Raw genomic sequence first — 25,991 nt, forward strand, 5'->3', positions numbered from 1 at the left:
TGTTGTTCGTAGTTTTGTGACTGTAGTAATTATGTAGTTGCTTTGCATGTATTTGTTGTTTTGCATGTCTTTGCAGTCGTTTAGTGTCTGTCTGCAGTTCTTTCATGTCTGTTTGTGGTCAATTTGTGTTTCTTTGTCATTTTGAAGTAGTTTTGCATGTCTTTGTTTATTTTGCATCTCTTTGTAGATGTTTCGCATCTTTTTGTCAAGTAGTTATGTGCGTCTTTGTTGTTGTTTTGTGACTGTTTGTTATCATTTCATTGAGTTTCCAACAGGAAACATTATCAGCCACTTGAAAAAGAGGCTCTCGACCATGGTCCCACTGATAACCTGTGCCCCTAAGCCTGTACAATCCAATCCATCCATACCTACTTCATCGTGTTCCTACTCAAGATTAATAAAGACGTTTATTTGTTAATACATAATCAATGGAGACATATACAAAGTCACTATTATCACAGCATTCAAACTACAAAGGATACAAGTAAGAAAACTGATATTGCCTTTGTAGTTTGAGTAACCTTCAGACTGGGAGAATTATCAATCAATAATCAATTGTCAGTTTATACAGGAAACAGTGATAGTTGTATGTTAACCTGTCAGTGGTTTGAAGACACTAGTGACTGTTTGCTCACATTCAACTTCATCAGTTTGACCGTTCAGATAGTAAACCACATGACTTGATTGAAAAACAGGCCTTGTATCCACACAGCCATAGATTTATAACGGCAGTACACGCCTCGTACCAGTTGGTTGCGGCAATGCATCGTCCTCGTTTGCCAACCGCCATAAAACTTTCAGAAGAAGAAGAAACAGAGCGCGTGTCTCTGCTGTGATTGGACAAAGTTTTACGTAGTAAAACCGTCATACCCGGAAGAATGACAAATATCTATTATTGTTGCTAACGTTTAAGGTAAGTCGAGCTTATTTCTAAAGTCTGGCCAAGAATTTATTAATAATTTATACTTTTCTACAACATGTTATGTCTATTTATACAAGTTGAAGAAACTTGGGGGTTTGATAGCGTCAGTTTAACTGAGCTTCTGCTGTCAAAAAAACACGCTCAGTAAGTAACCTCAACAGTTATTAACAAAATGGACAATTTTATAGCATATCTCTCTTATATCTTGATGGGTATTCATTCATAAAGTTTATCAAACATTAATTTATTTGGGGAACTTTTTGAGTGTAACATTGGGTGGTTGCTGTTACTCACCACCTAAGCTTTATAGTTTGGTAGTCAAACATTTTATAATGTAATGACGGAAACAGTCGCATTTTATATCAATGACCCCATTGTATTTTGTATTAGATGAATTAATTAGTCTGTTGGAAGTCTTCAGCTGTATTGCAGCGCCCTTTGAAAAATATTTGAATACCATATATTGAGGGTCAAACCTTTGTCTATTGATTTTACACAGATACTACACCACGTAGTCACAGCACTGTGGTATATCTGGGTTTTAGTTGTTGAATTTACAAAGTGAATAAAACAAACCACACGATTCACTTCCCTCATAAAAAAGGCATTAGAAGTATTAAAACATCTTAAATTTCGTTATAATTGACAAATGTCCATTTTGGCAATAAAGAGTGGTTGTTTTTAGCAAACTTATCTGTGGTCGTTTTACATGTCTCTGGGTTTGCCTGTCTTTGTAGTCTTGTAACTGAGTTTTAAGGACTTTCAAACCAGAGGCCCTGGTCCAGGGGAGCCCTGACCCCTCAGGCCCCTGGGCTTGTGTTCAGTAATCCATACATGTGCTTAGGTCATATTAATAGATTAAAACAAAACTGTTTTCTATCCCTGGGAAGTACAAAAGTGTGATTGAAATGTCAATAAATTCATGTATTTCATAAATAAATGTACACCATGTGATAGTTAGTCATCAGCTCTAAGGCTCTGCCAAATCACTCAACTGTAATTTTAAATATCAGCTGTGGATTTTACATTTTTTCTGACAAACTACTGAACCTTCAGTATCCATATGTCTGCCAGGTATCTTAATACAAAGAAGACACAATCGTTAGCTGGACCAAAATGGCATCCTACTTTGATGAACACGACTGTGAGCCCACCAACCCAGAGGAACAGTATCGGCAGAACGCACTACTTGAACTGGCCAGGTGAGGCTAAACACACTGCAGATGCATTATACTGCTGTACATTGATACATAGTTAACAGTGCTCTGATTGACTGTTGCTCTTTATGTACAGGTCTTTAATGCAAGGCTTGGACTTACTTGACTCAGGGGCGTTTGATTTGTCAGACTGGGACCAACGTCTTCCGCCTCCGGCTGCCAAAACTGCTGTTCAGACCCTCACTGTGGTCATCATTTCTCCAGAGCAAGCAGGTAAGAGAGATTTGCTCCAGTATAATTAATTGTGTTTTACATTGAAATTTACGACTAGCCATTTTTCACTGACGTTCAGCAAATGTAGTGGAAGTGAAACTGATAATGGCAGAGGGAGCGTTCAGGCTGAGAGGAAGCTGGTGGACCACAAACTTAATGTGTTCAAATAGTTTGTATCTGAGAATAGATTTTCCCCTCAATTTCTCAACTAAACTTTTCATTTGTCAGCAGTAGGACCTGGGTATACTGGTGTGAGCATGACACAGTCAGGAGCAAGCTTATTTTGCAATCCTTTACTGGATTAATAATAGTATAGGGATTTAATCAAGCTTTTTTTTATTTCTCACAGACAAAGGGCTCAAGTGTCCTGTTTGTTTGCTGGAGTTCGAGGAACAAGAAACAGTCCGAGAGATGCCTTGCAAACACCTTTTCCACTCAGGATGTATACTGCCCTGGCTGGGCAAGGTGAAGCATTCAGATCCTACATTAGATATGTTTATGGAAATGTGTGAGTGGCTGGTTAAATTCCCAGATTCTTTGACACTGATTTGATGTTTTGTGTTTTAAATTGTAGACTAACTCCTGTCCGCTCTGCCGACTTGAATTACCAACTGACAATCCAGAGTATGAGGAGTTTAAAAAAGACAAGGTGCGTGTAAATATGCATTGGATGGTACAACTGATCTGCAACTTCTAACCATGCTTTCAATGTGGCACCAGTCCTTGGTTGAGCAGTTTTTTTCTGTCCTGTAGGAGAGAAGAAAACAGAGGGAACACAGGCTGGAGGACCTACATGGAGCCATGTACACATGACACCCTGGTGCTGTGGTGCAAGTTTGTGTCACAGTGACATTTTACTGAAAATTACTCAAAAACAAAAAAGGAAGCTTCAGGAAATACATAATGATGTGTTCATGCCATGTCATACAGAATGTAATCATAAGCATGCAGCTCATGTGTCAGCCTCATATTTGTAGTATATCAATATCTCCCAATTGGCGAAAAGAACTACAGAACTGTCAACAAATGGTTGGTGAAACAGCCGCAAAGTCAACATCACTGGCAGCTCCTTCTAAATATAACCCGGGTATGCAACGCAATAAAAATAGATATTTAGAGAAATATATATATATACATATATATATGTGTGTGTGTGTGTGTGTGTGTGTGTGTGTATCTGTTGTGACTATAAGGCTAGCAGTGGGGGTAACCATGTTGGAATAATGTGTGACCGCTCCCGTTTGCTGCTCCTTCCTTTCATTTGACATGGCATGAATGCAACATAAACAACGAGGTCATTGAAAATTGAAAATGCTTATTAGTAAATGCTCTTTTCTCATTAGTTAGGATGAATATATTTTAAGATGAGTATGCTGTTGACAGCAGCACTAAGCACTCTGTCTCTTTGTCCCTTTTTTTTACATAAATTTATGAACTTTAAAACCACAAAAAATGTGTTCAGCTTTATTTCTCTAAAGAATATGAATTATTTAAAGACAGGAATATACATATACATATTGATCAGCAATTCCTTTTTATAAAAAATCATGTTTAAATCTGAGAGACTTTTAATTTTACATTGCATTAGAGTAATATTATATTAGTAGTACGTACTTCTGTAAATTCTGGGTTGAAATGTCAAAATTGAAGCAGCGGTTGAGATATCATGACCTTTAGTATCGGTCAATCGCCAGAATGCTGGATCCTACACTTAGACCATCCCTGCCTGGTAAAAACAAACAGCTTTCTGTCTCAATGCGTGGTCTGCAGCCCCAAGAGCCACACAAGACATGATACCACTGTCTTCACAGGAACAGTAGTCCTCCTCATGCCGAGTAAACTGACCTTCATGTGTAAAATTGTTGTTAAAATTGTTTGTTCCCCTTTGACTTGTCCCATGATGATGTTTTGATGTTTGAAGGAGCATCTCTTCTCTTCTGGTTGACTCACAGAAACTATCAGTAACACAACCAATTTCGTCTGGATCGGTTTCGATGCTTGTACATCATATGGCGACCCCTTAATTTAACTTGCCTGTGATTTCTAACCAGCAGAATATAGGTATACATGTGTGTGTATAGTTTATATGTATGACATGGACACACACACACAGACACACACACACATTTATATATATATATACATACATACATACATACATACATACATATGTAAAACAACCACCCTATCAACCACAGTGAAAGGATGTTGCTAATACTATTCCACACTGTTTATTACTATATAAACTGTCAGTTTGTGTTTTAAGAAGCAACTTACTGATAATTTTGCTGTTTAGAAAGAATCAAACTGTCCATGTCCAAAGAACAACCAATGCAAACCACCTGCTAATAATTTATCATTTTTATTTCATATTTGAATATAAATCTCTGTCAAATGAAAATACCTAAATGATAGACAAATCATTAAATATTTACAGAATTTATAAAAAGGAAACAAAATAATCTGTGTTGACTTGTTTTCAGGGAATTATCTGACTCCTCTATTACCATTCTTTTACATATTGTTCAAATCGAGGAAATAAAACAAATACATTGTTTAGTTTGTGTGTTGCTGTTGCTAGAGTTCAACACATGTAGAGGTCAGGCAGCCTTTTGTAATACAGGATTCTCCCATGAACAAACATACCATTTGAAAGCTTAGTGAAGTGCACATTTTGACAGAAAAAAAAAAAGATTGTAAAATCCACCTTTAAATTTGGGCCTGTGGAAGATGGTGTTACAGAATAAATCCAACCCTGATGTGAGGGCTCTTACAAGCTGCCATTTGTAGTCACACCTCGTGACTTGGTTACAGTATGGTGAAAGAGGCTACAGCTGAACACAAGATAAGATCTGAACATGTTCCCCTGGCATTGTACAAGGGATAAGGCTAAAACATTACACACATACCAATTCATACACCTGCTGCCGTCGTACAGAAAACCATTCGAAACTCCAGAGGATTCCAGTCTTTTTGGCAAGATTGCAGTACCAGAGAGGATGGCTGCAGTCCCACGAAGAATGGGAAGTTAAATGATTTGCATGAAAAGTAAAGAAAACTGACCTGACACATGATTAGGCATCTTGTGGCACAGCAGATCCACTGTCCTGTCAAATGCTAACAACACTTATTAAGACAGACCTTTGTGGATTGCTGAGCCACCATCATGTTAAATACTTTTCTCAACCTCAAACCATTGTGAGATGGAGAATATGTTGGAACTCTAGCTTTCACATTTAAATAACATCAAACCCACAAAAGATAAAAGAGGTAGGTGATGTGACCTTTTAAAAATGTGTACTGCTGGCATCCAGTGGTTAGACAGTTTAAAATGCATCAACACTACGCAGAGGGCAGAATACTGTGTATTCATGTGTTACGAAACATACTTCTCAAACGGCTCATTTAAAATAAAAACTTAATCTGAGTGTAACCTAAACTTGGTGGCATTTGTCAGCTTCAGTTTGAGCAGTGGTCGTTTTGCGGCAGTCTGGTGTTAAAGCTAATTCAAAACTCTAGTTTTCACTATAAGAGAAATTGGCAACAGGAAATTATACAAAAACCTCAATATGACTCACTTTCACTTCAGTTTACAACCTGTTTTGTATTGTCAGGTTGTTACACTGTATTGACACCATTGTGACGCCTTGAGGTTTTATGGCACAAGGTCTGCGAGCATCGTATTCACCTCTCAGTTAACAAAACTTCCCCTGCAACTACTGGGAAGGCTTCACCTCATTTCATATTCAACAGAAAACCTATACTAGAAACTCAAATAAGGCTTCCAGGGGTCCAGCCTGGAACCAGATCAGTGTGTGGACAAGAACTATGTTATTCTGTAGATGTGTTAGTCGGATTATAACTGTCCTATAACATCACTTCAAATGTCTTGGTGTAGCTTTTTTTTTCTTTTTTTCTTTTTTAAACAAAAAGAGCCCTGTGTTCAATTCCAACACACTGAAAAAGGCATTATTCACTCTGGTGGAGTGTAAATTATCAGGTGATTGATGGTGATTATTGCACCGGCCATGACAAGTGTATGAAATAAAAAAGGTAGCATGACAAAGAAATAATTAGATCATGCAGTTTGTGGGACAACAATGGAAGGACATCAAGAGAGACGACTTCAGAGATTCTCAGTTAAAAGTGATTGACACACAAAGTCCAAGTCATTAAAACAGAGCAGCCATCCTGCACTCGCATGTCAGTGAAATGGATTATGACCTCAAGAATGATAGTGGCTCAAGATACACGTATACACATTTTGTAAAATAATTTAAAAATACCACCAAAACCTGCATTCAAATCATCTGTGCAAACAAATCAAATTGTCAGGTGAAATGAATGATTTTTGCCAAATCATTTAACAGGTAATTAATGCTTGATTGGTTTAAGAAGGCCATATGCTTACAGCCTGTAAAACATACATAACTGTTAACTATTCACATCTCAAACATTCAGTATTTTCTACTTTCTACACAAACGGAAAATTCCTATTCTCTCATTCAAAAAGTGTGCCGTGCAGAGATAAGCAAGAGGCCACGACAGGTGGGCCACACAAAAGCAATGGGTAGTTCATGAAGGAGTGTCTGGGGGAGGGGTAGAATCTTGTGGGTTTAAGTAATTTACTTTTCCACCATGACACCAGTGACATCCAGTTATTTAAAAAAAAAAAAAAAAAAAAAAGAAAACAACCTACTCTAGTGGGTTTTAGTGAAGAACTGCCCAGACAAACAGCCATCTTAGAAAACATTCATGGCTCCAGCTCAGACTGGCTCCACACATTCAGCCCTCCTTTCAACATCACCACTGAAAATGTAACGGGACATTTGACTGCAGGGGCTCGCACCAACATTGAGAAGAAAAAAATAAAAAAATAAAAATAAAGCAGTATAGTATTACAGATGGGATAACCTGGTGTTGGGTCAATGGTTAAAGATACCAGAACTTCCTGCACATGCTGTCTCTGTCATCTTGCCTTCCTGTGGGGGCTCGTGAAGACCTCTGCAGTGACACTTCACACCTTTGGGCTGCGAGGCAGAGCTACAACATGGCTATGCTCTCCGGGGTACAGTTGAGATGTGTGGATGTGCTGCTTCCCCCGGGGGACTTGAGGCCCTTAGTTGCCCCGCCTAGTGTTGAGCCCCGGGCCCTGGGGCCCATGATAACACCTGAGCCGTGGTGGTGACTCCGCTGCAGGCCGGCCATCATGGTCTCGCTGGTGACGGTGCCGAACTCGTAGGTGAAGGTGCCGTAAAAAACCAGGATGTCCACAGTGAAGACCCACTCGCAGATGGCCGCAGCGTGCTGCAGGATGAAGCTCTCATGGATGAAGAAGATGCCACCTGAGGACGACAAGTTAAGGAGGACAAATATCGCTGGTACATGCATGAGCTGAACAAACAAAGCTTAATACTACTATTATTATTACTACCATTATTATATTACTTTCCCATTTCCACTGAGTCTACAGGCATAGGAAGGAAAGAATAACAAACGTCAATAGCCTGATTCACTCCATGATATAAGGAGATGAGTTATATCACAGGTAGTTTAACCTTGGGGTGCCAGATGTGAATTCAAAATATGATTAGGGTTAAATTGCAATTGGCTTTGCAGCTCTATTAAACAAACAGGTTTTAAAAAAAATTGAACAGTGAATGCAGTATATTCACCTGGGATATACTTATTATTTATCAGATAATCAACATGAACCAGAATGGTTCTTGCTGCCAAATGGATGAGGAGACAGCAGAGAGAAATTAAGGATGACAATGATAAGTGGTGAAGAGAAAACAATCCCACATAAACTGCTTCCTAACTTCAGAACAATGGAGTTATGAAAGAGCCAGCTTAAAGCATCAGAGGCTACAGACTGACAAAGGCAAACCCACAGCTCAACAGCCATGTTTCTCACTGGACATCAGAGGAGAGGCTGCCATAGAAAGTGAAGCTATCAGCTCAGCGTTTAACAATGAACTGATGGTTTCACAAGAGGACAGGAGGGGGAGATGAAAGTCCACCCAGGCAGATGTAGCAACATGGCCTTGAGGTTCTGTCTCAGAGATGGAAGGACAAACGTCTTGAACTGTCTCAAGGCTTGTGGAGTGAAAAGGAGAGGGAAAACAAGTTCTCCCTTATGTTTTATTGGCATGCCACCACATGATTGGACTGTGTGCTCTCTGATCTCAGGATGACGAGGTGGAGCCTCTTCAAAATGAATATAGCAATACAAAAAAGACCAAACAGTTACACAACCTCAACAAACTCTGCCTTTCATTTTGAACTACACCACATGCTTTTGATTACAATGAATAACTTGTTTCATCACTAAACAGATGACTAAGAGAAACTCAGATATGATGAAAAACAGCAAAAGTTAATATTTCCTCAGGAACCATTTACAAGCAAATGCGTTTAAGATTTTGACAGGAGTTAGACATTTTTCAAGGCTGACCTTTTTACTTAGCATAAAAACAGGAAAAGCAAAGGTGTAACTAATAACTTTAATGGTGGCTCAATGCCATGAAAGTCATTCCAGTGTGAGCACGAACAATATCAGGGCCCTTGAACTGGATGACCTAAATGACAGATAGTTGTTATTAAAAAACCTGTGCCTTTTCTCAATATCACATCAAAACGCCCGCTGTGAAAAAGGTCAGTTACGTGACGTACTTAAGAGAAAACAAAATAAACCAAACACTTCCATTAAAAGAAGAGTGAAAACTACATCTACCGAAACTGTGTTTAGATATAACAAACAGTACATAACTGCTATATGTAAACAGCAAGGGGGGATGTCCCACTGGTGAGTAAAGGATACTGAGGACGAGGGAGACCATGGCTCCCAGTGCCAGTGCCACCCGGAAATGGGCCATCCAGTAGTCAAGGGCGGTTACAGCTACCCGGTAGGTGAGCACACACTGCAGGCACACAAACAGTAGCCCTGCGGGAAATGCCACACCGGCGCCCACATAGTGTAGAGATTTGGCATGATCCACCTGTCAGACAGAAACGTACAGTCGGAATGACAGTTTGTCTGAGGTCCAAAAAAAGTAGCAAAAAGTCCTTCAAATTTTGAATTTAATGTGCTCAAGTCATTGTTGTTACCTGGAAGTTGCCCACCATGACCAGACCCACGGCGTTGGTGCAGCCGGACACCAGAGCGCTGGTGTTGACCCAACATCGGTGGCTGTGCTCGATCACCTGGGCGTAGCGCAGAAGGCACACCATCACCACTGCAGGACACAACGAACACACGTTTACACTGCATCCACAACATCAAATACACATTCACATCAAAAGTCTTTTCATGTGAATCTGTCGGTGGAAACTTAATCACTGTTTAGTGGAAAATTTGTGGACTTTTTTTGACATGTTTAAATATGATACTCTTACTTGTTTACAGTTTTATCTATAGGTGGTGGACAATCACCTATGTGACGTGACACAATGTGACTGCACCCATTCTGCTGATGTTGATGATGATTTGGTTTTACTGCTGTCTCAGAGAGGATGTGTTTTATCAACTATTGACATCTCTGGTTGCATCTTGGCATGTTTATTGTCACTGTTTGAAAACTATAAACAGAACAAAACCACCTAGGCAGTAAAACACAGGTCAACAACAATACAAGCTACCAACAATAAAGGAGGTCAAAGAGCATCCAGACAGTTTATACACCAGTGACGGAAAAGCAGGGAAAACATGAAATGAAATCTAGAAATAAAAATGCAAGGAAACAATAGGAGATCGTGTGGACTAGAAACAATTTAAATATGTATGAGAACGAAAGGTGATGTGAATAATGAAGCAATAGTGGAAACAGCAGGGAAGACATGCAATTAAGGGCAAAGGGGGAAAATGGGGCAGAACTGAGTTGTGATCACACAAGATAGGAGGAGGAGGAGTGATGGAGGAGGGCCACAGAGGGTACATGCAGTGGAGGGGACAGAGGGGGGAAGTGGAAGGAAAGCTGCATTCATTATTGATTAGAGAGCACAGGCTATTTCAAGCCCCTCCATATCTCTTGGAGGGGAGCGGCTGACGTCTGTGGGCACCATGGAGGATTGATGTTAACACACAGAACGGACAGAAGAGACAGACATTAAACACTTCTCACCTCAACTATACTCAGTAATTGTGTTGTATTAAAGAGCAGAAGGCAGCAGTCTTATTTACACTGAAGGGTAAATTGCAGATCTAATTAAAGATTCAACCAATGTCACTTCATTGCATATTGAATAATTAGTATTTCATGAGGAATTCTCACAATACATCACTCAATATTTGCTGAAAACAAGTTAACATTTTATTATTATTCTGCAAAAGCTACAGAATATTAGATTCTTAAATAATTGAATTTGTTTACATTTTAAATCCCCGTTTACACAACAGTAATTTTATGGTTTTATGGGAGTTATGTGCTGAAACTATTTCTTTTCTCTTCACTTCATGAAGTATCCGCTGGTTGCCTGGCCAAGACATAGGCCAGCACATAAACCACAATAAAGCCATGTTTTTATTTATTAGGGAGCTTTAGAGGTGCTGGTGGGGAGAACCAGTCTAGCTCCATCACCCTGTTCTGTTTCTAGTCTCTGGCTAAGCTAGGTTAACCATCTCCTGGTTATAGCTTCATATTTACTGTACACCTATGAGAGTGGTATCAGTCTTCTCATCTAACTCTCAACAAGAAAGCAAATAAGTACATTTCTCAAAATATCATTCTATTCCTTTTAAGCATGAACTCTTGCATACACAATGTCTTTTAATCACATGATTTAACTTCAGTTAAAACAAGGCCTTACCCATGAAAGCTCCAACGTTGCCAATCAGGCTGAACAGGCAGCTTTCAGGAGGGTAGGAGCCACATTTACTGTAGGACATGAAGACAGAACAGCTCTCAATATTAGAGGGAGGAGATATAAACAAATCAGTGTATCACACAGTTACCATGTGTCAGTTTTCAAAATATCAAATTGTGCAGGAACAAATAAAGTGACTACAGTTACAGATATATGTACTAAACGAATAATAAAAGAATATAAAAGAATGAGAAACCACTTTGCTCTGATATTATCTAGATGTAAAACTTTCCACTACGTACACGGCTAAAAAGCCTACAAGTCTCATGATGCCTTTTTACAAGAGTGCTTTTGTACTTGCCTGTGGTTAGAGGCTTATTTGCAGATTACACAAATGCAATTTATGCAAAGCGTGGGTTAATGACCGTCATAGAGCAACTACATAACAAGGTGCTAATTCATGCCTCAGGGCTTTCGCTGACACAAAATTGCTTTTGTATTCAGCAGAAACAAAGACTTGATCCACAGAGAGGAGGAGAGGTGGAGCAGGAGACCTGATGAGGGGGATGTCCTGGATGGTGCAGCACGTCTTGGGGAAGCCTGGTCGGGGCAGCTCCTCTGTGCACGTTACGTTGTAAGACCTGTAGCAGTGACACAATGAGTTCTGTTCATTCCCTACTGATAGCTGTGGAATCGGACTGCGTCCAGGTTTGGAACTATAAAAAGCTTTAAGCCAGCTTCAGATCAACAGAATAAAATCACTCACCAGTTCTCCACAGGACAAACATGGTGATTCATCACAGCCATGGCATACCTGTAGGGTAAGGAGCACATCATAATTCAAAGCAAGAAATGGCAAATGTCACAGTGTTATAATCCCAGATGAAGCAAATAGGATTATTATCAAGAAACAAGATTACTCTGGCCTTAAGATACAGGGTTACTCAGCAGAAAGAATACAAACAAGAAAGAGTATCATCTGTACACCTGATAACAGGAACACATTATGTTTCAATGTTACAGCATACGTGACACGGCTGAGTGTTTCTGTAACTCACACTATCCATATTCCTGTGATGGAGAAGGCAGACAGGCTGACAGGCAGGACGATCCAGGCAGTCATTGGGCTGGCAGTGAGCTGGCTTTGTCCCAAGCATGGGGTGAGAGGGGGGCTTCGGGCTGGAGTGGCGACACAACAGAAGGGATCAGGTGGGGGGCGGGTGGGGGTGTGGGGTCACTTACACACAGGGGAACACACGGGGACGGGGAGGGGGCATGAGAGGACAAAAGGGGGAATGGCACAGCTCTTCTGCTCCACAGGGCCCTGCAACCAGCAGCAACCTGAAACAAGAGAAGGAACATTTTTTCAGTATATGAAAAATCAGTCAGCTAAATTATTGCACTGTGATCGTGAATGTGTGATCCCCTGCGAGTTACTTTGTGATGCCGTGTGATTTACAGTTTTGTGAGCGTTTCCTCAATCTACATCTCACTCAAAATGCAACATGTATCGCAGCTGTGTTACATTTGAGTCTACGCAGGCTTTATAAGTGCAACAAAGACCAACTTAGATCTTCTGTTAAAGTTGTTCTTTAAGACACCGCAAAGACTACAGTTGAAAGCCAGCTGACATGCTGACAGGAAGTAACTTCTATGTTGTACTCCTGAGAACATTGTAGAGAGGTGAACAGCACAAAGTAGTCATACATTTTCACATCACTGTGAATCTGATCAAACAGTCTTCTCATGAGCTTGTAATACAAATTGCTAATATGTCTCAAGTAACAAAAACTGCAAACTATTGAACACATGCCAGTTAAAACAGACTTAAGGCTGCTGATAACAACCAGGGCGAATGGTGGTGGACACAACACAGAAACTGTAGGACACATTTGATGCGTCACCGCTCTGTGAGGACAGACTGGGATCTTAGCCTCTTCTTGAATGAACTTCTCCCCTATCATTGTTAAACATCAGTGCAAAAGAGAGAGAGAGAAGCACTTGCTGTTTACTGTAAATACTGAAACACATTTTGCAATCAAACTTAACTGTTAAGTTAACAAACCATAAAATCTGAAATATGACCCCAAACAAAATGGCAGAGAAATAAAAGATACATGTTTTTGTACACCTGCTCGACTGCTACCCTTTAACAATGTCCATGTTTTATGATGACTTTTCCCTAAATGACACCCACACTGATTACACAAGAACAGTGAGACAGAAAAAGAAGCACCTATTGAGGAGAAATGAACAGCAACATGAAGCTGTAAAAGGTACTGCCAGGGCAGAGTGTACCCTTGTGAGAATGAGGACTCGGCTAAGGTCAGCTCAGTGGTGGAGGAAGCATGGGACAACACAGGCTGTATCATTTTACACAGTGTACAGTTACAAGTGTGTCCTTTGCCTGGGGGGGATATACAGTGAGCTAAGATGAACTTCTCCTACACAAATCCTAATAGGAAGTAGCTCTTGTTCCCAAAGAAAGGTCAAACTCACAAATAAGGCAATGTTAGAAATTATTTTTAACAAAAATTTTATGACTTGATTGTTTATACTTTATTTATACTTTATTATTATACTGTATGCCATAGTGTTATGAAAAAGATGTTTTAAAATCAGTAATCAATCACTTAGTGACAGGGTATAAGGTGGGTTATATGATGCCATAAACATCCTATGCCATTGTTTAAAAAGTATATATCTATTACTATACAGACAGTGAGAAGTGACTTGTTTCTGCAAAACCAGAGGTCAAAAGTGCATCCTGATAAACTTCCCCTTTTTCTCTTACACATTATGTTTCACCTCTAAATTTGAGTACAGATTTTAGAGAGCTGCAGCAATTAGTAGATTAATTAGCTGAGCAAAAATTAATTTTGATAATCTATTAATCGTTTTGATTCTTTGCTTCCAGCTTCTCAAATGGGTATTTTCTGGTTTACTGAGTCTTCTATGATTGCAAACTGAATATCTTTAGGACTCTCCCATAATTTATAGTGAGACCGCCCACAGGCTGACAGTGTACTTTCAACCCAGTTTGGCATTTCTATGTTTGCTCCCATTACTTTCATATGAAATTGATTAAACCCATGTGACTGGTTTCTTTCCATTTCCACCAACTGAACCAATAGATTATTGCTTCATAGGAAGTACACATGGGTTTTTAAGTGAAGAGTCTGGCGTGGTTAAAAGGTTAAAGTAAATTGTTCACAGACAGAATGCCTATTATTGACACACCCATACACCAGAAGACAATGACTCACTCGCCCCAAAGAACACCCCCCATCTGTCACACAAGCTCCTCCATCTGCATGGACATCATTAAACAATTGAGCAAGTGAGCATACAGACATTTGCTCTCAGCATCACATTTGACAGTAGGTCAATAGAATTTGTTAATCAGTTTTTTTTTTGGGGGGTTTTTTTGAGTATCCTGCTAGCCTTTTGTCTTCTCCATTCACTTTTCTCTGAAACAGGTAAATAAGTTTGATAGGGTCTTTACAGGTTGCTCTGGTAACTGTGGGTTTATTTCCAAAATAAAACCTTCAGCCAAGATGAAATATCCACTGACTTTCACATTTATCAAAAGAATCAGTTAGTGGGTATTCAATTCGTTTTGTTTTTGGTTCACCATTAAGGTAAGAGTATATTAGAAACAAATAAGCAAATCAAAATTTGTCATTTTTGGCCAGGTTTATTCACTGCTACACCATATACCATCACATGTAACTAGTAAAAGAAGTAAAAAGTCAAAACTGTTACATTATTGGTATATTTGTTCTTTCCACACCATTTCCTTTGTTTAAAGTGTGTTGTTTTCTCACGTTATTTCCATAAATAAACAGACACTATATCTGCATAAGCATACATTCATATTCCTCTCGCACACTCAAAATTCAAGTATAGGCGTTTCTTCATATGGTTTGGCAAACATGACTGTCCTTTCTTTTTCTGAATGTACACAGTCAGCAGTTTTATAAAGGCTTTAGGAGTGCTGTCATACACACTGTTTTAAGAAAAGGCAAAAATACTCACTAGACATAGTGCCTACTTTACAATGTTCACACCAGACAGTGAAGCTTACAAATCAATAAAAGGTCCCCTCAGAATTATATTACAATAAAAAAAAATGTGGGCTGTAATGTGCATTGTTACAGTGTTCATTGTTTGTTTCTACACTAAGGTTGGAAATGTCAGTGAGATGGTGACCTAAGGATATTTTTCTGCCCGTGGGAGTAATCACTCTGAACCGGAGTACATTATACGATTTATACCTTTGAGAAAAACTGAAATTCACCAATTAATATATCAGTCATATTTTTCAAAAGGCATAGTGCTGTTCTTTATTTTCCTTAAATAAAATAACTTGGCATGTAAATTTGTGGCTGCTAAATAACCCAAAAGGACCTACATATCAAATCGCTTAATGTGTGTTGTCAATTGTCATTGAAAAATTTCTGATTGTCAGTTATTATTATTATTAGATTTTCTAAATGATAAATGCTGTTTCTATTCAAACTGCTGCAAGGGCCAGATGACATGACATACAAGAAGTATTTTTATCTACCGTTGTTTTTAATTAAAATAAATTAAACTTCAATCTCACAGTGACAACCACGCACAAAATATAAACTTGTCATTTAATGAGAGCAGCAGATCAAAGGATGAAAAGTTCAAACAGGCTGCATGTGTTAGACAGTAAGGTATACATTACATTACATTACACCTGTTCTTACAGGTCTTTTAATATTTTTAAACCAGGCTCTCAGGAGCAGCTAAAACGCAGGATACTGACTTAATGAAAAGAAAAGCTGTCAGTGTGTTTATGTACCTGTACAGGGAGCCATACCACCCCCACCCCCACAGCCATTCAAAGGAAATATTAGCCACTGCACTTGTAAGACTTAATACAACTGTGACAATGTATATTAATTAACATCCCATTATATTTATTCACTTCTCCACAGTCGACTACTACTACCAAACAAACGGAGCAGCATCCCTGAGTTCGGCAGCCTGCTCTCGTGAACCTGATAACGGTACCGTTAGCCTTGTTAGCTTCATCCTAGCTAGCTAGTTAGCTTGCACTTTACCACTTGTCTTGACTTGACACTTGCCCGCATCTTGATTTCCGCTAACCAAAGCGATACGCTGCTAAACAAGAGACATTTAGAGGACAAGAACACCGACACTACCGGGACAGTCAGCACACGACAATGATTTTACACCTACCTTCAACCTGCTATGCCCACCACAGACCTCAACAACCTTGGTTTCCCTTTAAAAACAGCGTTTTCTTAGTAGATGAGGCTAGACGCATAAATAACTTCCGCTTATGCGTTTCAAAATAAGACTTCACGAGAGTTTCATGAGAGAATGGCTTTCATTAAATTATAATTTACAAAATCATATTTGTATCTACAAAATCATTCATTTCATGTCACTGCTTCAATAGGAGTGTAGAAACATAGACGATCCTACTAAAAATACTGAAACACTCATTCACACAGACAAAAGAATACTACAGGCAATAAAAGATATACATTTCCCTTCGGTGCTAGTCATGTAGTAATGTCAGCTTATTTTTTTTTTCTTCTACGGGTTCATACGTGTTCACTTCAGTTTGTCTTGTAATAATCGTATTGGAGAATTACACGAATGTGGCGCTTTTATTTTAGGCACAATTGAATAGTCTTATTTTTCGTGTAAGTAACTTGACGCAGCTCCCACAGTTGCCAGGCCTGGAGAGCGACACCTCTGTGTCTGTGGTTTTTAGTGAGAATGTACAATAAGAAGTTAACATTTGTTCAGTAATGTACCTCCTGAAAATATATGAATGTGATAACACTTTGTCCACTTTGATATAATGTCAAAAAAAGAAAAAGAAAAAAAAGTCCCACAAATGGACTGGAATAGGATTTCAAAATAATGTTTTACACCTTTTTTTTTTTTAGAACTTGCATCAAAATCTCTTAAGAATATGTGCAATGTGTTTCCAAAATTTGTAGCAAACAAAAGGCCAAGATTAAGAAACTGCAGTGACACAGTGACATGTCACATAAGTAAGAGCAGGCAGACTATAAGACATTATAAAAAATTGTCCCCACCTACTTTTTATAATTGGGAGCAGTACAAATTCTTATTTAACCCTGGAAATATTGTGGTCTTTATCTTCTGCTGTTGTAATGCCTTGATAACACAACAAATCAAAATTCTCTCTATATGTTTAATATAAGATCATCAATATAACATGTGCCCTGCCACAAATGATGCATGTGACCCACAGACAAAAGAGAGAAGCTGTTTCTCACTGTAGATGTCTCTGGTCCGTCTGTGTATAAGGGTCTCAGTCAGCCGTGACACTGTGATCTTGAGCAGGACCCTGAAACTGAAGCAGCTAAATGGAATTCAGTCTTAATTAATTTTATTATACCTGTGCATTTTCTGCTGTGACATGTCCCTCCATCCTTGATGTTAATAAACTTTCATGTTGTAATTCAAACACATTCTCAAAAAACACATGTGAATGATGTAGTCACAATACATATTTTTGTAAAAAAAATACAGATACAGAGTAACTCATCAATATATTATTTATTTCAATAGATTTCCAGGAAAGAGACCCATCTGTGAACATCAAAACAAAGCTGTTTGTAGTTGGTTTTCACTGCAGACATTTTGACATGTCAAAGCAGCAAAAGCACAGGTGTAATTAATAACATTAATCAGCTCTGACACACAGGTGTCCAACCAACAGATACCAGCTGGCCAATCAGAGCTCAAGCTGCTGCTCTGTGACTTAGATTTCATTTAGTTTAACAGAAAACAAATTAATATTGAGATGGAAAATGATAGGCAATACAGTGGAATAACAAAAGATATGTAATATGTAAATGTAATATATATTAATTTATTAAAATGAAACAGTATACTGTAAATTTCTATTGTTTTTCACCATTATAACCCTAAGATAATGTTTTATAAGTCTGTTTTATTCTCAAAAGCAATAAATTAAAAAATAAAAATAAAAATAATAGACTTGAAAAGAAGAAAACAGGACTGAATCTCTTGGTCGGCTTCACTTGTGACAGGTTTGGTTTGCCTCTCACTGACTGTGATACCACCATCTGCTGGATTCATTTGTGCATTACAAGAAATAACTTTCCACTCATTTCATACTAAATGCTGCCATGACACATGTTTACCAAAAATATAGCTATGAGCAGTTTACCCTATTCTCAGATAAGTCTTGCTGCTTCTCTTGAATGCTATTAGTAACAAAGTATCACACATTTAAACAGATAATATTTTTAAGGCCAATCTTACTCACAATGACATGTGCTGTCAAACCCAGCAGCTCTTTAATTAATGGGTGCAAACAACTCCTATCACAAGACTCATGTGTCACCAATATTCTTGGCATTCACAAAAGTCAGATTTTCCATGTTTAACCTCATTGTGCCTTTATGGTCAAAAAAGTATACACAATTTTGTGTCTTTGTGGTGTGTAAACTGTTGTGAAATTTGCTATTGCAATTTTGAAAATGTTGGCATTGTTTTTAGGAAAATAAGTCTAGCTGAAAAAAAAACATAAGGATTCCCAGTGTCTCCTTATTTAGAGCAGACCCTGTAATCACATGAGCAAAGGTCAGGTTAAACACTGCCAGTTATTGTTACAGAGCAAACTGTGTTTAGCTGTAAATAACAGAGAATATATATGACAGGGGGCTTTATAAACCTACAGGAAGGATTATAACCCTCATTCTTGTCTTACTAAGCAGCTTTGAACGGAATTTACTAAATTTGATCCGTAAATCTTGCGGACAACCATAGACTTTGAGAGCAGATGATATTAATCCCAGTGAAATTGCAAGTATGGAGATATACATTGGTGCTTGCTTTACAAAGTACTGCTTCCTTGGCTGTTACTGGATCAATATGGAAAAGCTTTTGACTCAGAATGAAAATGTACTTGTTTCTCCTCCCTCTCCTGCAAATAAGAACTGGAGTAAAACGTATATGAGCTCACTGAAGTACAAACTACATTTTACTTATTAGTTATATCTGATGTCTATCAAGTAAAGAGTGGGGGGGGGGGATGCCAGGGTGAATACCATATAAGATGGCGGCAAGCAGCAATCATAGGATCAAATCTCCCTTCAATATATGTTCTTGAGTCAGTTGCTTGTTTATCTTTAGTAATAAAACCACTGAGTCATAAAGACATCCAACTGAGGCTGTCACACAACCAGTCATACCTGACCAGGTAAGGCTGTAGCAGCAAAATCCTTGAGACTACTGATTTGAGTAAAGGTGCATTTCATTGTTTAGGAATTCAACTTTTATTTTCTAAGAAGAAGATTGTGTTATTTCCTCTTTTAAAAGTTACATAGCTTCATTGTGGAGTACTTCGCATCAGTAGCCATGACGTTTTTCAAATACTGTATATCATACAGTATATCATATCATATACCAAAAGTGTTAACAGTTCCATTTTTCATTTTGGCCTCTTCTTCCCAGTATGACCCTGTGGTTATCATGACAAATCCAGCTCACCTTTAGTTCTTTTGACACACTACACTAACAAGCCTAGCCTAAGTCTGGTAGCTCTATTTAAATGTCACTGCTTTAACAACTTAAATCCTTAATTGTTTTAACTAGTCAGCAACTAGTTGGCATCAGAGAGGTAAATAAAGGTTAATAAACTACAAATAAATAAAAAAATAAACTGTCCATCATGTCATCAAACAGCAGCTATGCAGAACTTCATCTCTGGTCAGGTGTTAATCAGCAGGACAGTGATCTGGTATCCAATAAGAGGATTCAATTGCAATTGCATTGTTATGTTAGATACTGGACTTCTTCTGAGTAGAAATCTCATCTGGTTTAACCACTGCTATCTCTTAGTTAAGGTAACGTGTTATAGCATGTCACAGCCTTCCAGCAGATTTCTCTCTATAGGTTTAATATAAAAACAAAAGATTATTTCCAAGACACACCTCATGTCCAAAGAATCCTGCACCCCTCCCAATTAGGAAGTAGGCTAATGCTTAAAGCCCTTATCCTCTTTAATGTATCCACCAGCCTTCCTTTGTTCCCCTTCAGTGCAGGAGTCCTAAAGCAGTACATAAATAACAACCCACATAAACAATTTAGAGTCAATTCTTAAAAGACTTTTACTATAATAAAAATTTGTAACGTATTTTGTAATAAATATAGAAAGAAATGGTCACATAGTCTTGTAGTTTTCCCACAAGCAACGTGAAAGTAACTAAAAACACACACAATGGTATTTTCCAATCATAGCCTTCCAATATGAGTTCCTTGAGTAATCTGTAGGGATTTCAAAAAGATTAATGCAAGACACATTGCCTATGCATTCATAAATGAATGCACAACAACAGTTGAGTTGTAACTTATATCTTTAAATTACTCAAATCAGATGTTAGCACTATAAATTCAAATCATAAAATATTTATAGGCTAAAAGTGGGTGAATTCCTGAGGGGCATTTGTGAGATATGCCACGAAGCCAACGTCATGTCAGCCAGGCAGCTCAGCAGGGGATAATGGTATTTAGATGTCCTGTAAGCACGCGGATCCTCTCAGTCAGCAACATTAATGGGGCCATGAGGCATCCTGCTCCTGTCCTCCATGCTTAGGTGAAGGGGGTATTAGACAGAAGTAATGCTGGCTGGTCTGAGCGCTCTGTCTGCTGTGTAGTCTGGGGGGATCGACATGGGGAGCACCAGCAAGGTGGCCAACTTGTGGAACAGGAGACAGAGTCTCTTCCCCAACTACAAAGTCACTGATTCGGATATTAATCGAAGACCCTCTGAGATTGTTTACCCACTAGCCAAGGAAAGCTGCGTGAAGACATGGAACTCCATGCAGGAGCTGAGCAGAGACATCTACGACATTTACGCTGAGTATGAGGATGAAGAAGATGACAGTACTCCCTACAGCTTCTCCAAGCAGCCCTCACCCTCGAAGAGAAATTACATGATCAATATCAATGTAGGGGGGAAGCCCTATCAGATAGCCTACAAGATGGCTGCCAAATACCCCAAAACCAGAATAGGAAGACTGGCCACTTACACTGACCACAACATGAAGCTGGACCTGTGTGACGACTACACTGTGACCAACAACGAGTACTTCTTTGACAGGGACCCAGATGTCTTCCACAGCATCTTCAACTTCTACAGGACTGGGGTGCTGTGGATCAAGGATGAATTGTGTCCTCGCAACTTCCTGGAGGAAATCAACTACTGGGGCGTGAGGATCAAGAACACCCACCGCTGTTGCCGCATCTCCTTTGAGGAGAGGCAGGATGAGCTGAATGACCAGCTGAAGATCCAGAGGGAGCTGGAGGCCGAGGTGGAGATCGAGGAGAATGAGGAGCTCTTTCATGACATGTTCATGGGCCACAAGCGCCGAGCTATCTGGAACCTGATGGAGAAGCCGTTTTCGTCTGTTAAGGCCAAGTTGATGGCTGTGGCCTCCAGTCTGTTTGTCCTGATCTCCCTGGTGGCCATGACTCTCAACACGGTGGAGGAGATGCAATACAGAACTCCCACAGGTCAGCTCAGTGGCAAGACATACTGGGAATACGTGGAGTCAATGTGCATCGCCTTCTTCACCATGGAGTACCTGCTCCGTCTGGTGTCCACTCCTGACATCAAATCCTTCAGCAGGAGTGTGCTCAACACCGTGGACCTGATCGCAATCCTGCCTCAGTATCTGCAGGCCATCCTAGAGTTCTTTGACAATGAGGAAAACTACATGAAGCACGAGGCTGACATGCAGGCGGTGGGGCAGGTGGGAAAGCTGGGGCAAGTGTTGAGGATCATGAGACTGATGCGAATCTTTCGTATCTTGAAGCTGGCTCGACACTCCACAGGTCTGCGGGCTTTTGGCTTCACTTTGCGTCAGTGCTACCAGCAAGTGGGCTGCCTCTTCCTCTTCATCGCCATGGGCATCTTCAGCTTCTCTGCCATGGTTTATACCGTGGAGCATGACATGCCGCAAACAAACTTTACCAGCATCCCTCATGCGTGGTGGTGGGCAGCTGTAAGTAAATCTTCGTAAAACGTAGTAGTGTAAAAGACCTGGAGAATATAATCTAAAGTGACAACACAGAGGGAAGACACAGCAATCCTAAAGACAGAATAAACAGAATGTGAGATATTAAAAAAACATACAAGTCTTAAAATTAGAAATGTTGTATAGATCACTTACCCAAGTAACAAACCAAAGTAACCTATTTAATTAAGTATAATGAAGTGCCCTGTCCTTCAATTACTTTAATGCTGAGATAGTCCCTGAATGGTGTGTTAACTGTGTAATGTTATTAGATTACACTCCAACACCACTTGGCTTACCAAACACAATGAGGTCAGCTCTACTCCAGGGTGAGTCTCCTCGTGCTTTGGTATGTGTGACTTGCGTGGTCAACGGAAAGATTCAAACTACAGATTGTATTTTTATCACGCACAGTATTTTTACTGATTCAATCTTGGCAAGAAAGGTGGAATAACCTGGTTAATGTCTGTATGTCTTTATATGAGTTAAACAGCTAACACAAACTTTTGATTCTGCCTGTTGCCATGAACACACCCATTATCAGATCATTGTCCTCCCTCTTTGACCAAGTGGTACAATCTTAACTCTAATCCTGGGGAAGGAAACGATAATCCTTGTAATCATAGTAATGGGTATGGTAAAGGTTACTTTAAGCACTACTCACTGCCAGTGACTCCTGCTGTATTTGCATGAACAGAGGGAAAAGAATTGTGTGTCGTCTTTGAGTCCCTGGAACACCCACTTCTGGGTCAGGTTTGCTGCAGTCTGTTAGCATGTCCATCTTCTCACTGTAAGTCAGATACACCCTGAATAAATTCACACAATACAGCCAGACTGTTGGACTATCAGCAAGAAGAAGAAGAAGCAGGAAACCTGAGTGGGCAATTTAACAGCCCTACCACTTTTTCCAAAGACTGTAGCGTGGGCTAATGACCACACAGTGGTGACTGTCTATATATTATTGCTATAACAGGATAAAATTGTGATCTATATCTATAATTTAAAATATTTTAATGGGCAATTGAATATTTTTGGTGGAAGTATAATTATGTGAGCATTAAATTAACCATCAGCAACCTATAGTTGGTTTTGCTTAGCTTTTTATTACTTTGACTACAGACAATTTACAGCACAAAGTAGGGCGATACAGAAGCTTAGAGAATTCTTCCCCAACTGGTAGAAGTAAATCCATTATGATATAACACACCATAATTAGCAAGCTGTACTGGGGTTTTATAGTCTGCATACTCTGGTCAAATCAGTGTATGCTTTTTCCTGTGTTAACAGTGTTTACAGTGAGAGGGGCTCCAGACTTATGATTGGTTGATACTTACATTGTTACAGTGTGTTCTGTTCATTCTGGTTTAACTGTTTATACTCATTTATACTCACCTGTGTCACTGGATTAGGAACAGAATAACTGGGGCTGTCTTTATGATAATATATTCACCAGGCTTACAGTTTGGATCCAATACTCCTTTGTTTTCTACTACTGCTCACTTTGCTGTCTCACACAGGGAAACTGTGAAATGCCCCAATTTACTGGCAAAATGATAACATGGGTCAGTGAAGGTCTACTAACCAGGAGACTGACTGAACCTGTGTGCTGGTTAGGTTTGTGATTCCTGTTTCTCCATCAACACTGACTGCTCTCCCCTCTCCCCTGCAGGTCAGCATCTCCACCGTGGGCTATGGAGACGTCTACCCAGAGACCATACTGGGTCGTCTTTTTGCTTTCATCTGCATCGCTTTTGGAATTATCCTCAATGGCCTGCCCATATCCATCCTCTTCAACAAGTTCTCAGACTATTACTCTAAACTCAAGTCCAATCAGTACACAGCCTCCCTGAATAAACGAGGGAGGATCAGATTTGCCAAGAGGACAGCGAAAAAGCTCAACCACTGCTTTGCACCACGCCATTGTCACGCACACTGATTTCTTATGTACTTTTTAAAAAAAGAAATATATGATTGACTGTAAAACTGTGGAAAAAATTGTATGTGATGGGGACAAACAGGTGTAACACGAACAAAAGATGAGGGTTATTTCCCCAGTAGTGGCACATCTGGCTGTGTATTCCAATAAATTGGCAGCATCTGTGGTTGGAAAGCTGGTGCAAGATCACACACCTTCTCCAAGCTGGTCAGTAGTGAAAACAGTTTTGGGGGGGGGGTATATTAAGCAGTATGACTGATTGACCTCTGAAAATGTTTACTTTTCTATTCAGAAAATACTATTTTTGTTATTTGATAGTCAGAGGCATAAAAAAAAGAAACACTCCATACGATTTTCACTTTAGCCTCGTTGTCATATCTCTATATTATCATATAGAGCAGTTTCACAAAACAAAGTCCCTGTTTAGTGATACTATTTAAAACTCTTAAACCCTGCCAGACCAACTGGTTAAATGCATCATTACAAAATCTAAAATATTTTCAAATATACTGTATCAAATATGTCAGAAAGAATTTTGGGGAAACGTGTATAAAATGATACACACATCTACAACATGTCAATATGATGTGGTGGTGCATCTGCACGAATATGGCACCTTGGGTTTGAATACTTCTCTCAGTATAAGTATAGTGTGGCTTCAGTGAAGTTTTTTATGTTTTAAAAGCAGTCCTCCTGGTTCAAATTCCCACAATGAAAATGTGTAATGTCAGCATCCTACTATTTGGGTGAAGAGGTCAGACTTTGCTGATTTGATTCGGGCCACAAGAGAATGAATGAAAAAGCTTTTGTTATCACCATAGCAGCTCTCAAGGCTTAGAGCTTTTTGCTAATCCACAATGCAACTCCATACCCCACTGATTTTGGACGTTGTGCTTTTCAGAGGCAGCTTAACTAGGTATGAATATAGATCTCAGCAGCTAATATTAGTTATCTTCTAATTGCAACTGTGATGTTTTAAAACTGTGTGCATGCACAGGAGGTCTGCAGGGGCTTGCAAAGTGTACTAAACCTTGAAACACCGGTGCTGCTTTTCATGTGTTTGCAATGTTCAGTAATTTTGCCTACAAAGTATGCAAAGTATGGCTTACTTGCAAAGTATCAAACAATGTTGTCTGATACTCTGTTGTCAATAAACACTGTCCTGCTCATGAAACTATTCTCCTCATTGACTAAAATACTACAACTTCCTGAGAACTGGCAGACACAGACCTGTTTCCCTGCATATGTCTCTACTGCCCTCTCCTGGATGACCTTTGCTATAGCAAAAAGCCTTTCGTGGGTGTTTAATAAGATGCTCCAATTTTAGTTCACTAATAACTATTGATGCCATAATAGAGAAAGAACACATACTATTGAGATATTCAGCATTTTGTAGCTGCTGGCAATTTTAACACAGCCTGTGGTAGACAAAAGGCTGTCTATAACAATGAAAGCTAATTATAATCTAAAGAAATTGCAACACTTCAAAATGACCACTGATTGGACAATGCATGAAAAAGAGAAACTCAGCAGCACCTCACACACAGATTGGTCTATGCAATATTTTTCCAACTCCATTTATGTAAAAAAAAAAAAAAAAAAAGGGAGCATAAAATATTAGCAACAGTTGTCAAGGCACAGTTGAATGACACAACAAACATGACTACAACTCATTTAACACATCTCCGACTTAGTGTCAACATTATCTGAATATGACTGTCTGTAAAAAGGAAAGATTTATATGAGTTACATTGTTTTATATTCTATTAAGCAAGGGGCTTACTTACGTCGTGAACCAGAACTTTGTATTT

At 39.2% G+C, this 25,991-nt stretch overlaps 3 protein-coding genes across 3 annotated transcripts; 2 read left to right on the plus strand and 1 right to left on the minus strand.

The window, feature by feature from the left end:
- Nucleotides 1-810: 810 nt before the first annotated feature.
- On the plus strand, nt 811-4,911 carry rnf181 (ring finger protein 181). Its single transcript, XM_023394085.2, has 6 exons — nt 811-913; nt 1,997-2,124; nt 2,216-2,352; nt 2,702-2,817; nt 2,927-3,001; nt 3,106-4,911. Exons 2-6 carry the CDS (start codon nt 2,039-2,041, stop codon nt 3,163-3,165), a joined length of 474 nt encoding a protein of 157 aa, XP_023249853.1. The 5' UTR covers nt 811-913; nt 1,997-2,038; the 3' UTR covers nt 3,166-4,911.
- On the minus strand, nt 4,699-16,455 carry LOC111645049 (transmembrane protein 150A). The gene is made up of 8 exons (XM_023394084.2): nt 16,393-16,455; nt 12,216-12,498; nt 11,924-11,971; nt 11,712-11,798; nt 11,161-11,228; nt 9,463-9,590; nt 9,176-9,353; nt 4,699-7,697 (listed from the first exon to the last, which is right to left on the minus strand). Exons 2-8 carry the CDS (start codon nt 12,278-12,280, stop codon nt 7,396-7,398), a joined length of 876 nt encoding a protein of 291 aa, XP_023249852.1. The 5' UTR covers nt 12,281-12,498; nt 16,393-16,455; the 3' UTR covers nt 4,699-7,395.
- A 4,413-nt stretch (nt 16,456-20,868) lies between these two features.
- On the plus strand, nt 20,869-25,354 carry LOC111644941 (potassium voltage-gated channel subfamily V member 2-like). Its single transcript, XM_023393922.2, has 2 exons — nt 20,869-22,232; nt 23,914-25,354. Exons 1-2 carry the CDS (start codon nt 20,898-20,900, stop codon nt 24,178-24,180), a joined length of 1,602 nt encoding a protein of 533 aa, XP_023249690.1. The 5' UTR covers nt 20,869-20,897; the 3' UTR covers nt 24,181-25,354.
- Nucleotides 25,355-25,991: the final 637 nt, after the last annotated feature.

This window comes from Seriola lalandi, unplaced genomic scaffold (assembly GCF_002814215.2).
Source record: "Seriola lalandi dorsalis isolate HSWRI2012SDOR001 ecotype SW California unplaced genomic scaffold, Sedor1 jcf7180002054945, whole genome shotgun sequence".
In the NCBI taxonomy this organism is placed as follows: Eukaryota; Metazoa; Chordata; class Actinopteri; order Carangiformes; family Carangidae; genus Seriola; species Seriola lalandi.

Excerpts from the sequence above, each read along its gene's own strand:
- rnf181 (XM_023394085.2), top strand. The coding sequence starts at position 2,039 with ATGGCATCCTACTTTGATGAACACGACTGTGAGCCCACCAACCCAGAG. Across the intron at positions 2,125-2,215 it reads GCACTACTTGAACTGGCCAG|GTCTTTAATGCAAGGCTTGG; the intron begins GTGAGGCTAAAC and ends CTTTATGTACAG. Across the intron at positions 2,818-2,926 it reads TACTGCCCTGGCTGGGCAAG|ACTAACTCCTGTCCGCTCTG; the intron begins GTGAAGCATTCA and ends TTTAAATTGTAG.
- LOC111645049 (XM_023394084.2), bottom strand. The coding sequence starts at position 12,280 with ATGACTGCCTGGATCGTCCTGCCTGTCAGCCTGTCTGCCTTCTCCATC. Across the intron at positions 11,972-12,215 it reads ATCACAGGAATATGGATAGT|GTATGCCATGGCTGTGATGA; the intron begins GTGAGTTACAGA and ends CTTACCCTACAG. Across the intron at positions 7,698-9,175 it reads CATGGTCTCCCTCGTCCTCA|GTGGCATCTTCTTCATCCAT; the intron begins GTATCCTTTACT and ends TGTCGTCCTCAG.
- LOC111644941 (XM_023393922.2), top strand. The coding sequence starts at position 20,898 with ATGGGGAGCACCAGCAAGGTGGCCAACTTGTGGAACAGGAGACAGAGT. Across the intron at positions 22,233-23,913 it reads ATGCGTGGTGGTGGGCAGCT|GTCAGCATCTCCACCGTGGG; the intron begins GTAAGTAAATCT and ends TCTCCCCTGCAG.